Source organism: Eptatretus burgeri, chromosome 14, assembly GCF_056783735.1.
Source record: "Eptatretus burgeri isolate ZD-2024b chromosome 14, Ebu_testis_v1, whole genome shotgun sequence".
NCBI lineage: Eukaryota > Metazoa > Chordata > Myxini > Myxiniformes > Myxinidae > Eptatretus > Eptatretus burgeri.
In genome coordinates this window covers 34,976,197-34,998,930 of record NC_140974.1, presented here as the reverse complement: position 1 = coordinate 34,998,930, position 22,734 = coordinate 34,976,197, and the positions used below count along the sequence as shown (strand labels likewise).

The 22,734-nt window shown below is 43.5% G+C and overlaps 1 protein-coding gene across 3 annotated transcripts in view; it reads right to left on the bottom strand.

Moving 5' to 3' along the window:
• Positions 1 to 22,734, bottom strand: part of LOC147012952 (uncharacterized) — a 571,074-nt gene that overhangs the window by 55,363 nt on the left and 492,977 nt on the right. For all 3 annotated transcript variants that reach the window (XM_085854308.1, XM_085854309.1, XM_085854310.1), the window contains 8 exons: positions 18,734 to 18,787; positions 17,466 to 17,519; positions 12,203 to 12,256; positions 9,918 to 10,025; positions 9,387 to 9,440; positions 8,927 to 8,980; positions 7,713 to 7,820; positions 164 to 217 (listed from right to left, as the gene is read on the bottom strand). In XM_085854308.1, coding sequence (XP_085710434.1) covers positions 164 to 217; positions 7,713 to 7,820; positions 8,927 to 8,980; positions 9,387 to 9,440; positions 9,918 to 10,025; positions 12,203 to 12,256; positions 17,466 to 17,519; positions 18,734 to 18,787 — 540 coding nt within the window. The remainder of the gene's footprint in view (positions 1 to 163; positions 218 to 7,712; positions 7,821 to 8,926; positions 8,981 to 9,386; positions 9,441 to 9,917; positions 10,026 to 12,202; positions 12,257 to 17,465; positions 17,520 to 18,733; positions 18,788 to 22,734) is intronic.

The window sequence follows — 22,734 nt, the reverse complement described above, 5'->3', positions numbered from 1 at the left end:
ACATGAAGCTTCACTCTGCCTTCAACCCATCACATAACCGAACGAGTTACAGCAAGTCTCACAAGAGGATCCGAACGGCATCCTACGGTCTGGGTGCAGCAGTTCTAACTAACCTGATTTGGGACACTGCGTCAACAAAACGGTTTGGAATTGGACATATTACCGGTAATCCAGGTGGGCCAGCCGTGCCATGGAATCCTGGAGGTCCGACACTGCCCTGCATGGAGAGAAATAAAAAGGTAATATCACATTGTCACAACCATATTGTTATCGACATTACATGCGATTTAGTGCACACTCAATAGATCAGATTTGGTCGAAGGTATCAGTTACTGATCAGTTTTTGTTTTCAAAGTCATGAGTTATCGTTTGAGTTATAAACCATCGTATTTCATTCGTGAAGACGTGTTTAAATGTTGCTTTTGAGAGAGAGAGAAAGAGATATCTGAATATTATTTCGATGAATGAGTCATAAGCTGGGTTTACAGTGTTTTGAGGAGGATGATGAGTTACTTTCAGGTATATAGACTCCTGGAGGATGAATTCTAATTTGCCAGTGCAATCTGTGTGAATTCATAGAAATTAAATGCATTTCCCCTATTTTCAGCTTTCATAAGATCCACCGGCACAGAATAGTATGAAAATGTCATTTTAAATTGGATTGATGAAAATAGGTGAGCTACTCCGAAAAAAAAAAACAAAGAGTGGAAACGGGCTCCGAAGGATTCAATTTTTAGGTAATCTTTAAAACTAGCACATAAATCCAACAGCAGATTCATTATGAGCGTCAATGTTTCACGTTTTGTATCGTTGGAGAAACCGGGATTTACAAATCTCAATATAAATGCTCATGCATAAAGACGAAAATAATGTCGCAGTCTGTGCTTTTTTGCAGGAGATAACTCATAGCACAGGATGTGGGAATTTGTTATGAAGCATGGAAAAAAAAACTAAAAAAAACTACTTGCTGTAACATATTTTTCATCTTTCTCTCCGCACCACTCTCCTCCACCAATCCCCCCTTCTCATTGTCATTTCCATTCGATCCCTCCAGTTATTACAATATCATACACCTTTCCTGTCTTTATGTCGCAGCCAGTGCCAGCACGTACCATCAAGCCTACCAGATTAATATACTCGGTAGTGATTAAAATAAGACATTTAGCCAGTTGTTAAGTCTGTACTGGGCTTGTTAAAAGCCTCAATACTTTCACAAGACTAGGGAATTTGGGCCGATACCTTAAAAATATTCAAAATTCCCAGCGTGGATTGAAGACGTATGGTCTTTTTGAGCCGCCACTATCTTTCATTTGTGACTTGTAAATTGGGTGGCAGATGACCATTGTTGCTCACAGGTTGCACAGTTTTGGCTGTTGTGAGCCGATGAACAGTAATAGTGTGTGTGTGTGTGTATGTGTGTGGTGAGGGGGGGGGTGAGGAAGTGGAGTTGGGTGTGGGGGAGAGGGATAATTCAGTTTTGATTAAACTTTATGATCTCTGTGCATTTCTGGATTTATAGTAGGATTATTTTTGCTGGTCATGTCATCCCAATTATAAAGATCAATGTCGAAATTCAAAAGTGAAAGCAATTGTGGAGTAGTTGAGTCCACTCATGTTGTTGCATCCTGAAGTGGGACGATCAGTTTACTTTGTGTAGAATTAATTAGTTCATAAAATATTGCAAGCTGGGATTTCCAAACACCATGCTATGCAGTATGATGACAGTGTGGAGTTACACTCTTTCTCCATCTGTTTCCTGATCCATAATTCTTGCACATCTGGACATTTTCATTCTGGTGCATTATAAATTGGTGTATGTACATAGCAATTCACTCTACACAAAATGTTATTCAGAATAATAATAAATAATAATAGTTATAATAAAAACAATCTACTTTAATTAATAGAGCTTGCATGGCTGTGGCTATGCCAGCAATATTCACTTGTCGATTGGTCGTGGCACTGACCAATTGGGTGTGCGCGTTTTTGCAACATCGTTATCCGTGTCTATTTTCATTGCGTGTATCCACCTTCAGCAAATAATGGTCGATGTAGGTGGTGTGGAAAATCACATGCTTTCCTCACCCCGTGTTACCTCACCTCTCACGATGGTGATTACAATATTGGTAGTTACGGTACGTCGGTTTTATCCCACACTCTCCTCATCTCGTGACTCATCTTGGTGATCACTATATTGATGGTGGTGCTATCCTTGACAATTTTACGTTTCTTTGACTCCCGGACAATATGCGGTCATCGGTGCTCGGTGGGCCGACACGGGTACTGTCACCCAGAGGGTGGGGGTGCCCGTTAGTAATAATAATAATAATAATAATAATAATAATAATAATAATAATAATATGTTTTATCAGTGAAGGGTTGAGAATTTTTGTGTCCTGCAATTTTATCCTTAATTCTTGTATATCCAGGAAGAGCAAGGAGACAGAGGGAAAAACAGAGACAGAGGGTGTGCTGAGAGTTGGGCAGCGGTTGGACACAAGCAAGTGAATGAGAAGCGAGAGGGAGATATCAGGAGATGGTGGCATGCTGCCAATTAGAAAATTGGAGTGAAGGGTGGAATCGAACAGCCTGAATGAGGTAGTTCCAGAAATGGGAGGTGTCTAATAAGCCTGGATTTTGGGAGTTTTAACCAGGAGGGTAATTGGAAGAGCGTGTGCATCCCAGAGAAGCATGGGAGGGTCAGATTGTTGAGAGATGAGCTAAGAGAGGTAAACTGGAGAATTGGAGGGAAAAAAGCAGAATCCAGCAACCTTCTCATAATGTTAAAGCATCAGGCCCTGTGCTTGTTTCATGAGTGGTGCCAATAATTTGGTGTGAAAAATTGCTTTTATATTTATTCAAAATTTTGAGTTGGCAAAGGCAGAAGGATTGTAAAGATTAGTGTGAGGCAAGAAAACAAAGAGGAGAAGAAAGATAAAAAGGGGGACAGAACACGTAAGGCTGAAGACAGCCTAAACAAACTCGTAAACAATAAAACATGACCAAGTAATTACGGACAATAAAACAGAAGAACAAATTCGAAATATGATTAACAATGGAGATAAACGACAACACACGGACAAGACAGATCCGATAGAGCACACTTAGCTTTTGGAGAGGTTCACACAGAGTTGAGAAAGCCATGTGCACTCACAAAGAAACCGCAAATAGAAGTAATTTTTTGATTATGTGTGTAGTTTATCGACATCTGGGAAGGCAGTGGCAAAGCACCCAGGATAGCACTTGCCAAGAAACTGCTTTGTTATTATGGAACCGCCTTAGGGCAGAACACCAGAATACGAATACGAATATATTGTCGCGTCATAGAGAATATATTGTCGCGTCATAGACGTCGTTAACACAGTCGCTCTGAGCTGGAGGTCTTCTAGAAATGCCTCCGCAAATCCCGAAACAGTGTTTAAGATATTACCAAATTTAAAACTAATCGGATTCCCTGAGGTTCACCCAAGCGTAACCAAAACTGGTGGTGTTCATGCGGGAAAGCAGGAAAATGGGAAAACGTTTTCTTTACAAATTAAAATGGCTTATTAAAGATACATGGGAGGGAGGGAGGGGGACATGAGAGGCTAATAAATAAATAATAGGAACATACCAGGCTCTCATAAGAAAACTAGTATGGAGGCAAACAGACATATGTACAATGAAAGGAAATAAACCACAAAAGCTTAACGCAACTACGGTTCCGCAAATAAAAAACGAAATCACACAAAACAATGAGGCAGGTTTTACACACGAACTTGGTGTAGACTGTAGAGTGTCTTAAAGTTAACACTCATTATCCACTCAGTGCAAATTTTACAACAGTACTTACTTTGAGCTTTTCCCTGTTACAAGAGCAACCTAATCTATGCAGTCACATGATCCATGCTATTCTTATCACAATCTTGACGTTTTAGCCAACGTATGCCGATTTTTGAATTTTTTTTCTAAAACGCTGGTACACGTTGAATATGTTATGGGTAAGTTTTGATAACATTGAGAGCACGCTGAAAAACACTGCCATACGTCGTTGTACGTTGGCTTTAAACGTTGTACTTTTTGGTTGTCCTCAAATTTTTTCATACTTGAAATTTCACGACGTATGCCGGCATATGACTCACACGTTCCGCTACGCTGGCCACAAGTTGTATGCACGGTCTGCGATCGTTGACAGACGTCAACACATGCTACTTGTAAGTTAATCATAAGTTGAGACACGCCGAGGTAATGTTTAGCGTACCCGAAACTTATTTCTAACCTATGTTGTTGGCATGTTCGCGTAACGTGCCAACAACACGTTGGCGTAACGTGCCAACGTGTTGTTGGCACATTACGCGATCGTTGCCACACATCGACAGACGTTACTTTTAAGTTACTCATAGGCTGAAAGACGTCGGTATAATGGATCGTACTTGCGTCAGCGTCCACGGCCACGGCCAGGACACTTATTTGCAGCATTCTTCAAACTTTTCTTCGGCATGACGAGGATGTTCACACTTCGATGTCTAGCTTGGCTATGATTCCAATTGTCCATCGGCAGCGTCTATTTAAAATAGTCGAGTTTGAGCGTTTTAACACGTTCAGAAGAAACGCTTCAAATTTCAAAACCCCAGCGTCAAAAAACAAAGGCGAGTGACAGCAATTTAAATCGTTCATTGTAAACAATGAAAACAGCTGAGTGGTACCGTTTAAAAGTCGTTGAGTGTAAAAAAAATCCAATTGTTGAGCGCAAGCGTCTACTTTCAATAGTGGAGTTTGAGCGATTTAGCACGTTCAATAGAAACGATTAAAATTTCCGAGCGCCAGCGTCAAAAAACAAAGGCGAGTGACAGCAATTTAAATCGTTCATTGTAAACAATGAAAATAGGTGAGTGGTACCGTTTAAAAGTCGTTGAGTGTAAAAAAAATCCAATTGTTGAGCGCAAGCGTCTACTTTCAATAGTGGAAATGCAGCCATTTAAATCGTTGAGTGGCAGCCTATGAATAGCAAACCCTACGTCACCGGCAAAGATAAACTGCCGCACGATATGGATAAGTTAGGCTATCGTTGGGCATAGTTTGTGAACGCCGGCTTCACGATAATTATTCGTTGGTATATCGTATCTATAAATAATCAAAGCACTCTATGCACATTATTAGTTCATTGTGCATTTGTCCAACCCGTTATGAATAGACCTAAATCGTAAAAACAAGCTATAGCTCATTGTTGAAAAAGCCCCATAAAAAATTAGCCGCGAAGAACTTCGAACAATGGTGAAAAGATGTCTCCTACCCGTGGACACGCGGACGCAAGGACGATCCATCATAACCCACACCCTCCCCCTCACACTCACCTACTACTGCCAACATGAACAAACTACTACTAATACTAATACTAATACTGATACTGATACTGTTACTGCTGGCATGGACATCGACTCAAAAAGGACTCCACTGTTGGGTTCCCCTTTTATGAACAGTATTTTTATATACCAATTCCCAAAACCGCTGGGAACACATCTTTATATGGCAGTTGTAAGCGAGAAACACGTTCATTTATTTTTTTTTCGACCGGAAGACATCATTGGAATACGTCTACAAACGTCGATGTGTGTTGGGACTACGTAAAGAATTGGTTCAAAGCACGTCAAACATGAGTTAGAAATAAGTTTCGCGTAAAAAAGACATTACCGCGACATGTTTTGACTTATGAGTAGCTTATAAGTAGCCTCTGTGGACGTGTGTAAGCGTCCACATATCGTGTGTACAACTTATCCCCATCGCATGCGGAACGTGTGTCATACGCCGAGTACATCCAAAAATTTTGAACATGTTTAAAATTTCTTGACGTACTCTACTTACTACGACGTATGATAGGGTACTTTAGCGTTCTACTCACGTATACCAAACTTACTCATACCGTATTTGACGTGCCCCAACGTTTTAGACACATTTTTCTTAGGTCGGCATACGCTGGCAAGATCGCCAAGGTGTGACCGCGATGTTGTCACTTCCATTTCTACGGCAGTTATGATTCGAATCGTTGTGCGTCAGCCTTTTAATAGGCGACGTCACGACATCGTCGGCGATGTGTGCAATGTGCTATGCCTAAGTTAGACTATCGTTGGGCATAGGTTGTGTAGGCCGACAACAGGTTCAGCATTCGTTGGTATAAGTTATCTATAACACAACGAAACGTTCTGTGTCCGTTACCAATGCGTTATACATAAGACCAAGTCGCTATGAATACGTCCGAATCTTTGAAAAAAAAACATCAAAAGTTCAACGTAAGCCAGCGTTTTAGATACATTTTAATATGTTGCCATCGCTGGCTAAAACGTCAAGGTGTGACCGGGCCTTTAGTCTTGTATGAATCAGTCTTGTTCGAGTTCCTCTCAATATGGCAAACATGGCAGGTTTGAATTCCGTACACAATGCCGAATTGCCCACGATCTCATAATGTTCCTATTATTATTCATGTGGAGCACAAATCACATCTTGGGTCTCGCTTTATTCAATATCTGCATATGTTCAATAGCTACCATATCTACATAAGACATCTTTGAGTCGCTCTAAAACCCTCTCCACCACGTTGTACATAATTCCCCATAATGCTAAACAACCCCAATAACAGACTAGCAGCAGCTGCCTCCTCCTCAAAAGATACGAAAAATTTAGTCCAACATTTTCACTGGGTCTCTGGAAGATTAGACGTTCCAACCCTCCTGTCTACGTCTGCTCCATGCTCTTGGCGGAAGCTCTCTCGATAAGACATCTCGGCCTGATAATCAAACATGACCTCTCCTGCACAGACAAAATTATCAATCTGGACTCCAAAGATAGTTGCCCTGTTGGTATTCTTTGCCAGACTAAGTGCTATGTTGGTCTGTCCAACTTTCTCAAAACTTATCAATACTTTTTCTGCATTTTGGAGTACTGCTCTGGTTCTTTAGGATCCGAAAAAAGGACCTGCTGCTTGCTCGTTACTGACAAGTTAATGGCCTCTCAGCTTTACACCTCATGTTCCCTGGTCTTTTGTTCCCTACTCTGCCTTCTACTCCTACCCAGCCACTCCACAATGAATGCATTCTTTCAGTAAACCCCATCCTGGGTCCCTTTTCAAAATCCAAGCTTACTGGCTACTGCATACCTTGACTCCTTTAGTCCACTATTCTCACAGCTATGGAACCACTGCTGACAGCAATCCGATTATTCACCCCCCCCTCCCCAAAGAGCTTCAAAATGGTAGAACAACAACATCTCTTGTCATCTTCCAGCTCCACCCATGATCTTTTCTCGCCATGTTAAAGATACCTGCATGGTCACAGTCATGTCCTCATGCCTGCAGGATTCCCCCTCTGTCATTTCCGATTTGTTAATACAACTGCATGTTCTGTATCCATGTGTTCCTCACTCTTCCCACTGCCAGTTTGATTATCTTTTTTCATATTCTGTCATTCTGCTTTTCTGTGACACAAGACCTCATGTCTAAAAAATATTTTAAAAACTCCTTGTTTTGATGTTAAGGTCTTTTGATATATCCTAAAAATAAATTCATTCATATCTTCGATTGTTAGTGTCTTACATTAAAAAAAAAAATTATGCACAGGGTCTTCAACAAGCTTCAGAAATGTCAGAGAATATTTACGGTAAGTATTCTCAAAGGTCCATGCCGTAAGCATACCCTAGATAATGTATCAAATGTCATTGAAGATATCAAAAAAAGCACTCACAGTGTCCCCTTTGGTTCCCATCTTGCCCGAAGGTCCACGCATTCCACGATCGCCCTTCTCCCCTTGATCTCCAGGAGCGCCAATAAGACCTATCAAGCCCGGATGACCCTAGAAGGAAGAAATGAGGCATTACTTCCATGTGCTTCAGGAACTAACTTTTCCTGCGAATAAGCAAGCAAGATAAGTACAAATGTACATTTCAATCACAATTCGGTCACAATATAAGAACCGACCTTGGTGAAGATCTTTTGCTCTCGGTATTGAGGCCTACATTGAAGGAAATGTGCTTTTATCTCAAAATGACACGGATTCACAATGTCTTTCATCATGCAATTCTTCAGCGTTAATTAATTATATGTCATGAAAATACGAGTCAAATTATTTGTCTGAGTTTAATTCTAAGGATTAATTAATTAATTAATTACACAGAGCCTGGTGTTGGCTCAGGCAGTTGGCTTAGGATCCTTGGGTCCTGACTTTGAGCCCAGTCGGCTGCTGAATTAACACCAGGTGGGGTTGACTCAGTCTGTCATCCTTCCCAGGTCGGTGAAATGAGTACCAGTGTGCTGGTAGAGGGGCACAGCATCAGCGGTACAGCCGCGCTTCCAAGAAATTATGGCTACCCGGCAGCCAAGCTGCCATACGCAAGAACAGAAGACCAGAATTAATTACATGAGTCATTACTATAAAAAGCAGCACGCCAACTTTAGGGTCTGTAAAAAGGAACTTGCTGCAAAAGGAACTCAAAAGGCGAGTTTAATAAATGTGCGTCTGTGATGGCATTGCATTCCCAGCCAGAGGAACAACGATCAATCGGCCTTTTCATCGTACTCTTTCATCAGCAGATGCACAATGGCACGTTTTCTCCGTCGGCACTGAGACGGTCATCTCAGCAAGGCCCGACTCATGCCTCAGGCCGCGTCGTGATTTACCGCCGCTCGTCAAGACCTTTTTCAGGTGTGCTCACTGTCATTTTGTTTTCACACCATAGCAGGTGTAAATTTCTATCATGGATTTTCAATCGGCCCATCCCGTTCAACCTGAGGTTCTGAGCACAACCCAATCCATTTCTGCTTTCTTCGATAGACCCGCGACATGTATTTACATTCACAGCAAACAAAAGCCCCTGATGATGTGAAATAGGCAAGAGGTTTGGGGCAGAGTGATTCTTTATACGATTAAAATTATTACATACTCATTGTTGCTCATTTTACCTTTTCACCTTTAGTTCCCGGTTCACCCTTCAGACCAGGCAGGCCTGGTGGTCCCTAGTTAAGGAAAAAAGGGACAAAGGGTTCAATTCAGGTGGATAATTAGCTTCAACGACAAAAAGTGCCATTATTACTGATTATGAAATAGTACATCACAACTTTTGGCCATAAATCAAACAAAAGGCAGGAAATTATTCTTTGAAATAAACGAACAGGATCATTGTACTTTAAATATGAATTTCGGTGATAAAATCATTTGCTACTGATGAAGCAGCACATCAAAAGAGAAACTATTGTTTATTGAGAAGTCCTGTGTCGTCAAGAGAAAATAGTATGGGGACATATATTAAGATGATTATGGTGAAATATAAAGGGTGAATGAATAGAAATAGACTTTAACGTAATGTCACATGACATGAAAATCATTCGATAGAAGGAGTAAAGACAGATAATTGTATCTTACGACAGGGCCGGGTGGGCCTGTTTGCCCAGGGGGTCCAGGTAAACCAATGCCTCCCTGTTGGAGAGAGAGAGAGAGTAAAGCATTATGAGCCTTTCTAGCTGTCCATTCAACCTCAATTTATTTTCTCACCTTGTGCTTTGGGTCTCATTTCATTACCAAGAACATCTTAATGCTGGCATGAGGCCTGTGTAAAGGTTCTCTCCTGGAGGCCTACTTCATCATCTGCAGGAGATCTTTTTTCTAGCATTGCAACTAAGAAGGAATTTTTGCTTCAACGGTTTAGTGAGATTTGACAAAGATTCTGATTCTTAAAAAGGCCCTTTAGATGTTGCCGAGCACTTCACCGTGTTGCGGCACCATTGTTAATTTGGTTTCATTCAACCTCAATGTGAAGGTTAATTTGCTTTTGCTTTGGTTCATTTACAGTTTGGTCACCACTTTACGGCCCTTCGTTCATCTTGTTGAGCCATTTTTCTTTGGCACCTTGCATTGCGTCTCCAGATTGTACTAACGATGCATTCAAACGCTCACCGCTGGTCCTGGAATTCCTCGCAGACCATCGGGTCCGAGCTGACCTGGAGGACCGACAGGTCCAGTGAGACCAGCCTTACCCATTGCCCCATCCATCCCAGCATCTCCCTGAAAAAGTAAAAGCATAACCACACACATCAACAATCGCAACGACTTCCCTTAATGGCTCATAGTTATCAACCGAATGTGCCCACGTAAATCGAGAGTACGTGTTTGGATGAAAATTCGATGTGTACAACGCATATACGTTAAGGTGTAAATAATCTTGCTGCCACTCTTGAATGCAATACAAGAAAAACAACCAGATATAACAGTTTTAATTAAAATTTCCAAAATAATTAGCCACCAACGCTCAGCTCCGTAACGCTAGAGTCCGAGACACAAACTACAGTCAGACTCGTCACGTTTGTCAAATGATGACTCGCAAATCGACTTGAGAATTGGGGGGCTGAAGACTCGACAGGGCCTGCGACTCAAACATTCAGATTCGATTCTTCAAGTCAGCGACTTAATGGAGCCATATTTTTGCCTCAACCGATGTTTTAATTCCGAAGATGTAAACAAGGTAAAGGAGTACAACAGCACAACAAGAGGGGTAAGGTCTGGGATGGAGGGCACAAAGAATCTGAGTAGGTGCACATAACAAGGGAAAGCATCATGTCCATCAATATGACGTAATAGATTTTAAAATGTGACTCGAGACTCAGCCCTCCAGGTGTACCGATGTGCAGCGATACCTTCTCAACTTTTCAACATCGCTTAGGATCACAGTTATACTTCAGGTAGAGTTTGTTTCAGCACAACACGGTGTATTTGGATTGTGACACCATGGTGTTTCATTGAATGTTCAATCTTATATTAAGACCTAATATGTGTAACACGATTAGAAATGCTAATGACAGCATCGTTCGCTGGAACTCTTCAGGCAATCGTGTCCCCCCCGGCACGTAAGTACACAGTGGAGCTCTCGGAGCAGCACTAACAAGGACAAATGATACCTTAAACTTAAATGAACATCCCGCAAGCGTAGACGACAATGGATGGAGGCTTCACAACAAGAAATTTCCTGCACGATGGGAGCACAACAAACTAAATTACTGTGTAGTCACTCTGTGCTACCTTGTCCATCATGACACCGAGGGCACAATAGTCAGGTGTTTTTTATGATTATAAAAGAACAACATAAGCTCTGTTGAATTCTGTCCTAATGGCAAGGCTCAGAACATGTCATTGCTTTCGAGGCACCAAAATGTCAGTGTTGTTATACCCATCGCATACAGAACTGGCCCTGCCAGATAGAATGAAACCAGCAGCAAACAGTTTACAACATCAGCTTCACAAGAAATGTGATTTGCTTTCAAGGGCCGGAACTAAAGATGTAAACAAAAGCGAACCCAATCTATAAGTTTGGGAAATTGGAAAGCGGGTTGAGGATTACAGCCTGGCCAGATTCCTCAGATTACATCAAAATAAATCGGAACGTTTTGTTTATTCAGGTTATTGTCAGGTGATCCCTCATGGGCACGAGACGTCAGATTGAAAAGTATCGCCCGTTAACTTGTTCTGCAAGCTGTGAGAAATTATAACAGCAGACATTCACATGAATGCAATATGTCTTCCACCACCCCCCCCCCCTCCATCCACCTGATGAATAAAATTAAAAGTAATCGAGTAAAATACACCTGACAATGGATGAGTAAAAATCAACCTGAAGATGGATGACCTGAGTAAAATCAAAATGAAAACACTGGACCAATATTTACCTGCTTTAGTCTGAAGAGGCTGTGGAAAGGTATGTTTGTGCCAAGTCTTGGCTGACAGGTTAAAAAAGGTTAAAAAAAAAAAAAACAAGGAAGGCTTTGGCAAACCACAAACATTAATTTTGCAAACGATGTTGACCTTTAACCCCTGGATAATTGCAAAAACGTCTCAAAAGCGAGATTCCTCTGCACATTAACAATTGGGGTTCTTTGAAGGCAACTTTTCCTCTCTATAGAACGGCAAGCCAAAAATGTGTGATTCTCAGTTTCACCGTAATCCCCTTAAAATCAAAACAGGGACATAAATTAGAAAAAATATAAAAGAAGTCTGGGTATATTGGACGAGGGTACCTCAATTGCAAATTTGAAGAGGATTGGCTCAGGAATGAAGGAATGGTGGATGATTGTAATTTTTCGAAGGAGGGATTAAACAAAGAAAAAGAAAGAAAGATAAATAAAGAAAGGTAAAACAATACTTCTGCCTCCCTGGAGAAGGGCACGCAAAATGAAATCCCCAAACCGTACCTTAAGACCTTTTTCACCCCGTCGGCCTTCAATTCCACGTGGTCCTTTTGGTCCCTGAAACAAAGAAAAGTTCTTTTTGTTATCCAGATCAAATCGAACAAGAACCTGATTAGTTACATCCGAGCATCTCTGATACGACTCAGCAGCTGTTTAACTGTTCATTTTAACTGTTCATTCTCTAAATGCAGCATATTTGGCTCTCCTACAAGTGATGGGTTCATGATGGTGTGACCTTCTCCTTTATATGACGTTGATTCATTCATCGTCTCCTGATACTCTGGAAATTTATTCATTCAACTCCATCTCGCAGTTGGTTGCTGGTTGCATAATTTATTGGAGTGCAGATGTGCACTGATGCAGTTCCCCATGTAGGTAGGTGAGGGCAGGAATTTGTAATTTGGCCAGGATGCTGCAACACAATGGCCTACTTTTGTGAAAGATATTGTGGGATCTAAAGTCAACTGGTGAATGCTAGGATTTAGATCAACGTCTTATTCGATGGGAAGTGCACCGATTGATTCAAGGCCCCATCTGTGAAGCACCAGGGTGACAGTTTATAGTTCAGGTCAGGTCAGGTATGGCAGCATGTGCCACTTTCCGCCGGTACTCCAGGGGCCTCCATCTGGCCTTCCCCCAGGCAGATGCCAGGCCCATCCCCATCTCCATGAGATGCCGGTCAACCTGCTGCAACCACGAGGCACGTGGTCAGCCATTGGCCTCCTCCACTCACGAGACTCCCTCACTGAGAGAATTTGGTGAGCAGGATCAGCGTCAGGAAAACGAGCCACATGTCCATACAGCCGCAACTGACGCTCACGGACTATGCAGGTAACAAATCTCATCCGAGTCTCTCTCAGGAATCTCTCGTTGGACACAAAATCCGACCAGCGATAGCCAAGGATTCTCCGAAGAGACCTGGTACCAAAGGAATTAAGTCTCCGTCTCAGATCCTTGGTCAGAGTCCAAGTGTCGCATCCATAGAGCAAGAGTGGAAGCACCAAGGACCTGAAGACTCGGACTTTCGTCCTCCCGTACAGGTACCGACAGCACCACACCCCATGATCCAGTGAATCCATGACTCCCCAGGCCCGACGCAGACGTCTATTGACCTCTGACTCACAGCCAGCAGAGACATGAATATCACTGCCATGGTAAGTGAATCTCTCCACGACCTCAACATCCTCACCACAAACAGACACAGACAGGACAGCAGCATCCAAGATGTCATTGAAAGCCTGGATCTTAGTTTTAACCCAAGAAACCCGTAATCCCAACGGCTCCGACTCCTCATTCAGCACCTCGAGGGCCCCCAAAAGAATATCTAAAGTCTCGGCAAAGATGATTGCATCATCTGCGAAATCAAGGTGCGAGGTCTTGACATTCCCAAACGATGCACCGCAGCTTGATCTTTCCGACATCCTCCCTAAAATCCAGTCCATACAAGTGCTGAAAATTATGGGGGCCAGTACACACCCGTGACGAACTCCAGTAACAATTGGAAATAAGTCAGAGATGATACCACCACAATTCACAGCACTCTCAGTGCCAGAGTAGAGTTCAGACATCAGATCGATCAGTTTTGGTGGCACCCCACGAAGACCAAGAATCCTCCAGAGGGCATCCCGATTCACTGAATTGAACGCTTTACAGAGATCAACATCGGCTGCAAGCAGCCCCTGCCGAAACTCTCGTCTGTGTTCGGTGAGGACCCGAAGAGCAAGGATACGGTCAATCATTGACCTCTTTGGTGTAAAGCCTGACTGCTCTGGACGCTGGTGCTCAAGCAGATGGTGGCGAACCCTATCAAGAATTATCCGAGCAAAGACCTTGCCCGGCACTGAGAGCAGCGTCACCCCTCAGTAGTTGTTGCAGTCTTGGCAATCACCCTTCCCTTTCCAGAGAGGGACAACAAGGCCCCTCTTCCAATCAGTTGGGATGATGCCTGTGTTCCAGGGAGAACACAAAACTGCATGCAACGACACGAGTGCAGCATTTCCACCAGCCTTGAGAAGTTCAACATGGATGCCACAGATCCCTGGAGCTTTACCCCATTTCAACCGGTTCACTGCAGCCCGTGTTTCCACAAGCGAAGGTGGACCACAATTGATTGGAGGGTCAGCAACAGGGATTGTAACACCATTGACGTCCAACTCGACAGCTGGTGGATCAGCCTGGTACAACCGCTCAAAGTAACCGGCCCAGCGGGCCTTCACTTCAGACTCCTCTGTTAAGAGCCTACCACTCTCTGCTCTTACTCCAGTGCTCCAAGGGATGGGCTTGGATGAACGTAATGCGCGAATTCCCCTGTAAGCGGGACGAGAATCACCTGTCCACAGGTGATGCTCTCCCCCCTCACAGATTCCTCGCACATAGGCCTCCTTGTCCACCCTTAGTGCACGTACAGTTTTCGCCTCAGCTCCCTGAACAGCTCAGCCCTGCCATTCAGCCTGGCCCTGCGACTCTGGTCAATGGTATCCAGTGTCCCTTGAGAGACAAAATTCTTCTTTGCCCTGCGGTGAGTTCCAAGACATCCACCGGCAACATCAAGGACGGTGGTCTTGAAGGTAATCCATAACTCTTCAGGACCCCCTAAAGCACCCAGACACCCCAAATGTCCACTCAGCCTGTTCGCAGACTCCTCAGCTACCCTCTCATCCCTGAGCTTGCCAACATCCAGCCGAGGCTGGGATGGTACCATTCTCCAGGATTTAAGGTGCAGCTTTAGAGTTGCTACAACAAGCCTGTGGTCAGTATTGAGGAACTGAGCACTCCGGTAGACCCTGCAGTTCTGGATCATCCTCCAGCGACCGTCAATGAGGACATGGTCAATCTCCTTTGCCACACCGCCAGCGTTGGAATACCAAGTCCATCGATGAGCTTGTGGGCACTGAAACCATGAACCAGCCACCCTAAGTCCATGACTTCTTGCAAAGTCAAGGAACTTAGTGCTATTCTGGTTCATAGTTCCTGTCCCATGGGGACCAACACACACCTCATAACCATCCCTATCAGTTCCAGTCGATGCATTGAAATCCCCCAAGACTAGAAGTGTATCTTGTCTGGGGCACTGATCAACCACAGACTCGAGTGTGGCGTAGAATGCAACCTTCATGGTGAGGTCACTCGTCTCAGTCGGAGCATAGACAGAGACCAGGGAAATGACACCTAAGGAGTGATGAATCCTTAGTCTCATAATACGCTCGTTGACCGGTGTTACCTCAATTATCATTGAGGTCAGCTTATTGGACACAGCTGCAGCAACTCCTTGACTATGGTAACCATCAGAGTGACCAGACCAACAGTAGGTGTAACCACCCACCATTATCTCACCGCAATCCGGTCTCTGAACCTCAGAGAGCGCTGTAATGCCGATGTCCAAACGCTTGAGCTCAGATGATAACAGAGACAGGTGATCATCCTCTCTTAGGGATAGGACATTCCAGGCACCCACCCGAAGGGACCGCCTCAGGTTAACCCAAGGAGACCTCCGTCTGGTGGGCGACACCTCAGCACCACTCCGACACACTCTCCCGCAATCTGACCCAGGGATGTTACCCCGTGGTTTCTCTCCTTTCATCAAAGATTGGGGGTCCCGAAGGCTTTGCCCCAATCACGTCATCCGGTGAGCTGCCCTGCGAAGGGAAGCTGCACAGGAGGTACTCCCACGGAGTGGGTTTTCAGATTTTTTTGCGTTTGTGTGTTTTGTGGAATGAAGGGTTTTACGGTGGCCGGAGTGCAAATCCTGCCACCAACCTCCTAATAAAAAAGTAACCCAACTGCAGGAGGACGTCCGCAGACACAGTTGGGCACGAGATATGGATGGCCGTTGGCTCACAAGGAGCTCCTCCGCCCTTTGACAGGTTTTGTTCTTCATCCTGCTGGGTGTCCATATCCAAACACCCTCCTCACCAGAAAACCTGGTAGGGGAGACGGTTTAGTCGCCGACAACCCGACCATGGAACAGGTTAGTACAGGTTTACATGGTACCTGTAGCAGGTCACAGATCTGACCTGACCTGACCTGAAGGTTTATAGTTCGGTGAGGAATTTAATCCAGGCGAGATGGTTCTTATGTGAGTGTGATACATCTTAGCTATCCTACCAGCTCCATGTCCTTGTAATTCATGTATCCACTTCTCAAGTACATTTATTTCTCTTGAGCTCATGCCATTGTCCTACATCATGTAATAGATGATCATCATCATCAATTGTCATCACCATCTCAAACCTCAACAATTAATATTTATTAAAAAGCACAGCTGAAAATGGTGAAGATTAAGGGAGAAGGTGAAAAAGAAGGAAGAAATCAAGTTAAAAGAAGAGTGTGAAGGGCAGGCAGGGTAAGAAACAAAGGGGGAGGAATGGGATTGAATTGCAGAGGATCCCAGATAAGATACGAGTGAAAAGGTGAACGGACGAATGATTGAGGGGGAAGAGGTTTAATTTGGGTCCAGTGACAAGAAGAGTGAAGAGTCGGAGATGGGAGGGTTGTGGTGCTTGCTGATGGAGCAGAATAGATGAGACTAAGCGATTGCAAGGTTGGTAACTTGACAATCGTGAGATGAGACAACCATGAGCTGCAGAATCATATTAAAAAATTACAAGTAGTTTGAGGGCATGTCAATACAATTTAGTACTAAAGAAAAAGCTGGGTAGGAAGAGTGACAGCCCAAAGAGGAGAGACATGTTTTATTGAGCTACACACAGACATTTTGCACATGCACGATGAGCAGATGAAATGATCCAATGAAGTAACAAGAATAGGCAAGCATGCAAAACCGGGATCTCGTGTAAGTCTGGGAATGTGGGGAGTGTTTTATAAAATTTTCAATTTCAATGTTAATTTCACTGTTTTATCAAAAAAAATCTCCACCAAATGACTGGATCAAGCTCCCTGTTTATGGAATTAGGAAACACTTTCAAGTATGTGACACAAGTAAATCTCCATCGTGAGCCTTGGATCATTTCCAAAACATTTCCTTGAAGGCAGTGCATATAATGTGCAACGACTGCTTCATCCATCTTTGCAGAGCACCATATTCATTTTCATTTCCCAAAGAGGGAAACCACCATGGGAAGCAAGGAGAAGCTGACGTTTTGGGTGTGAACCCTTCTTTAAAAAAAACCCGAGATGTCATATTCTTCTTGCTTCCCACAGCAGCTAACATACTTCAATAAAAAAACAGGTAGCTGTGCTGTTGAGTGCTGGGTTTTTTGTTTTTTTTTGGAGAATAAGTTGGACTGTTGTATTGTTGTTTACTTACTCGTTTTCCTGGTGGTCCAGATGAACCTGGTTCTCCAGTCGGTCCTGGTGCGCCCTTAAATGATAATACAATGATGTAGAAATATAAAGACACAGCAAACCATCTTTGTAATTGATTTTGTTACCCAAAATTAACTGTACTGTGACGTAATGAATGTCTTTATGAAAGGCCCGTACATGCTCAACTCATTCCAACTGTGCAATGATGCAAGATTAGTCTATTCACAGTTGCCTTGCACCGTGTAAAGTTTCCAATTAATATGTGATATACGAGTTTGATTTCATGTCATTCACTAATCATAATGAATGGGTCTCTCATTAATTAATGAGAAGAAGTGTGTGTGCGTGTGTGTGTGTGTGTGTGTGTGTGTGTGTGTGTGTGTGTGTGTGTGTGTGTGTGTGTGTGTGTGTGTGTGTGTGTTATTCGTTATCTCCATATGTGGGTTTCAGAAGGTGGTATGGAGTCCTCTCAGGTCTCAAAGCTTGCTCCTATGTTTCAGTAAGGCATCATGAATCATGGACCAAGGTATGAAGTTTTGTTCTCAGAGTTTTGTTCCGAGGGCTCTTTTCAGGATCGTCACTGAGCCCCGGACAGCTTCCAACTGCAGTTTGTTTGTAGTAATATTCACAGGCATGGTTATTGAGAATTTTTATTCTCAATAACCATCCTTGTGAATTGAGAGGACTGGAATGTTGAATTTTTTTTCGGATGTGCCAGTGGATTACTCTACTTACTCGGTTATGCCTTTGTGTGTACAGCTGTTCTGACATGAGTTTTTACATCCCGATATGAGGTGGCTCATACTTTCTGTTGCTACCTTGCAGAATCTAGAGTACACATGTCTGATTGACTCAGTCCTGCCATCTTCTTCAAGTCATTGATGTAGTGTCCTTGGTCTTTGGCATTTATTATGATTTACTCTCCATCCAAGTTGAGCTGGCCCTTTCTTAACCATTCCAATGAGCCGTCTTTGTCTATTCCCAATCTGTCCAACTCTTTTTTTTTATACTTTCCTGCTCTTTTATTGTTTTCTCAGTAGTCGCTGTAGATCTATTGATATTTTGTTTGTTACTATCTCCATATGCATGGTGTGTGTGTGTGTGCGTGTGTGTGTGTGTGTGTGTGTGTGTGTGTGTGTGTGTGTGTGTGTGTGTGTGTGTGTGTGTGTGTGTACACATAAGCATGCTTCCTTTTAGTGTTTCCACAGCGAAAGTAATGCTTCTTTCACATGTATAAGGACAGACATCAGCATGAAACCAAACACCTACCGGTTCTCCAGTATCACCTGATGTCCCCTTCTCACCATCTGGGCCATCTTCACCCTGGTAGGGCAGCAAGGAGGAAGTGTAAAACATGATGCATCAAAAAATATCCAACAATACCATTTAACCACGGAAATGTGACATGCACCCGTTGCACTATACCTCAATCCATGCCTAGGGAGTCCTAAAATGACCATATTTTGGTTCTGCTTTCAGTCGTTTCAGGTTGTGTCTGGACTTTTTAAGCTTTATCCAGAGCTACACTTTCAGCAGAAAAAACAATTCTGTGAATGATTTAATTTTACTGAATTTAATTGTTCATCAAAACTGGCCAACCAATTGCTTTAATATCTAATTTGTCAAGCCGCTGTGCATTGTTACTCGTAGTTTTGCGATTTCGCTCATTTAATATAGTTTTCTATGGCAACCGGCTTTCCATCACCATTAGTGCGTAATTATAAACGTGGTAAAACTCACATTTATCATTGTATTCAAAGAAAAAACACATCTTTCACAATGTGGATGAATACACTTGCCTTGTTTCATTGTTCTTCCTGTTTGTTGCTGAAATATTGGCTCCATGATCACACGTCTTCTCATCATTGCAAGGCAATAAGCAAGGGAAGAAGAGCCTAATCCATTCTTCCATCCCTGTAAATTTTCCATTGTTGTTTGCCACTATCGTCTTGTTTGGATTTTCCATTATTGTCGACAAAGAACAGGATTGGTCCCAGAACATTGGCTGAGGACAAACCAGCCTCCAGTGGTAGTGTATAAGGAAGAGGATGCCATCCACAGCAAACTACTGCCCACAAGGATGGAGAGTCGAGGAGGAAAAACCCTGGACATCGTTGGCAGAGAACTTTTAAATCGTTGCTAGGTGTCAGACAGTATTGATGACAGGGATATGTACAGAGAGCCGGCCCTGACCTCTTTCTTGACATTCATGGCATCAACCCAAAGAAGCAACATGTCCAGAATTGAGTCGCAAAAGCAGAACTCAAACAGAAGTTGAGAGACTGGGGCGAATGTTGAGTGGCTGGGATGAAAGCCGAACGCTTAAGAAGCTAATGAGCCATTTTGGTGCTATGGTAAGCCAAACATATCTTCAGAAGTGTTGTTTTCACAATTGCCATGCCCTCCCTATAAGTTTTGCCTTCAGTGTAAAATGACCAAAGCAACTGTTAAAAGGTTCATCAAATATTAAAAGGTTGGAGTTGATATGTGTCATGGGCCTTATGAAGGCGACAATATGTGTAGGCTTCAGACTTAAGGCTTCAGGCCTCTAGTATCAAAGGTTCATCAAAGATTTAAAGGTTGGAGCTGATACGCATTATGGGCCTTATGAAGGCGACAGTTTGTATCAGCATCAAGCTTCAGGCTTCAGTCCTCTGGTATCAGCCAATGAGCCAGTGCAATTAGAATTAGTATAGCTATATAACCACGATGTATTACATATTATGCGCATTTGGTCCTGCTGTCTCATTTTGAAGATGCTGTTTGCTAAAATGTTGTGTATAAGTTCAAAGGTTATTCAGTTGCATGTTCAATGGTTTATTAAATGTGCATTTCTGATGAATATTCATCTGAAGTCATGCAATCCCAATAATAAATAATCAGAGCAAACACTTCATCAAATTTCTAAATCAAATTAACAGGACTTATTCTAATTATTCATATGTAACCTCAAGTGCTGTTTAATCTAATCTAATATATATATATATATATATATATATATATATATATATATATATATATATATATATATATATATATATGAGAACACTCAATGAACTTTTGAGACCAAACCTGATAGCTTGTGAGGATTTTTCATTGTGCACAGCCAAGGTATTAAGATGACATCATTGCACAATTTAACCACATCACGGCTCCTCGAAAATGACTGCAGTCTCTGGGCGATGGAGATTCAAAATTCACCGACTACACTCTAACCTCACGTGGGTGATATTTTATTGTTCACGAGCAAATACAACCCATCGCTTCATTTTAAGGGGGGGGTGGAAGAGGGGAGGGAAAGAGGAGGGGGGAGGAGAGAGAGAGAGAGAGAGAGAGAGAGAGAGAGAGAGAGAGAGAGAGAGAGAGAGAGAGAGAGAGAGAAGAGGGAGAAAGAAAGGAGCAAGGAGGGAGTGAGGAGGGAGGAGGGTTGTGAGAGCTAGGAGAGGGTGAGGAAGGGGGAGCCAGGAGGGAGGGAAGAGAGAGGAGGAGGAGGGGGATGGGAGAGCGACGCCTCACCAAACATCATGATAAACTCTGGGAGGAGGAGGGTGGGAGCAAGGAGGATGGGGAAGCGAGGAGGGGGAGGAAGTAGGTAGGCGGGGGGTTGGGAAGGAGATAAGCATGACGAGAGGGGTTCTCAACTTGCGTTTAGTAGTGGGACTTGTGGAGAAGCGGGTGGTGGAGGTAGTCCAGGATTGAACGAAATGGGGTACGTTAATATAGCATGCAGAAACTGCTGGGAGATGTTCATGGGGGTGGAGAGGGGAGGGGGTTTGGGAGGTGGTAAGCGTGAGGGGAGGGGGAAGGAAGGAAATGTGATGGGAAAGAAAGGCAGAGTGAGGGGAGGGGAAGTAAAGGCAGTGCGAGGGGAAGGGGAGGTGGTGTGAGGGGCAGGAAAGAAAAGGCAACATGAGGGGAGGGGAAGGGAATGGTGATAAAATGTGCCCAAACAGCAACATCTTCTTTTTGACCCCCGGGTTATATACATAAAATGAGGTGGGAGCATTTAAAACCCACGCTATCTACCTGTCAAAGACCTGCCTTCTTTCATGCATGCTTGCACATGCAGTAACCTTTGCACCCCTCCAGTCGGCTCACTCCGAATCTGATTCATATATGATACACGATGGGGAAGATGTTTTAAATTAAAAACTAAAGCATCAGTCCTTAACAGTCTCCTCAACAGATGGGGAGGGGGTTGGGAACAGGGAGAGGGGTGAGAGAGGGAGAGGGGTGAGATGCAGTCATCTTTGCGGAGACTCTGGATATCCATTTGTGGACCTTTGAGGTGCTGAATGAGGAGGCAGAGCCACTGGGATTAAAGGTTTTCTGGGTCAAAACTAATATCCAGGCTTTCAATGACATCTTGGATGCTGCTATCTTGTCTGTACCTGTTTGTGGTGAGGATATTGAGGTCATGGAGAGATTCACTTACCTTGGCAGTGATATTCATGTCTCTGCTGGCTGTGAGGCAGAGGTCATTAGACGTCTGGGTCAGGTCTGGGGAGTCATGGATTCACTGGATCATGAGGTGTGGTGCTGTCCCTACCTGTGCAGGACGACGTAAATCTGAGTCATCAGGTCGTTGGTGCTCCCAGTCTTGCTCTACGTATGTGAGACAGACTCTGACCAAGGATCTGAGTCGGAAACTTAATTCCTTAGGGACCAGGTCTCTTCAGAGAATCCTTGGCTATCGCTGGTCAGACTGTGTGACCAATGAGTGGTTGCTGAGAGAGACTCAAATGAGATTTGTTACCTGCATGGTCCGTGAGCGTCAGCTGCAGCTGTATGGACATGTAGCTCGTTTTCTTGATGCTGATCCTGCTCACCAGATTCTCTCAGCAAGGGAGCCTCATGAGTGGAGGAGGCCAATGGGGCCGACCACGTGCCTCGTGGTTGCAGCAGATTGATGAGCATCTCAAGGAGATGGGGATGGGCCTGGCATCTGCCTGGGGGGTGGCCAGACGGAGGCCCCTAGAGTACCGGCGGAAAGTGGATGCAGCGACCTGCTGCTCCGGTGCATGCTCCCATACCTGACCTGACCTGACTTGAAATTTGAAGAGGATTTTCATATCTTGTCACTGCATTCAACCAACTATTTTCGTGGTCAACAAAGGCCAAAAGGTCAACATAGGCCAAATTTCTAAATTGTCAATTGTCATCTGACTGACTTGAAATTTGAACAGGATTTTCATATCTTGTCACTGAATTCAACCAACTATTTTCGTGGTCAACAAAGGCCAAAAGGTCAACATAGGCCAAATTTCTAA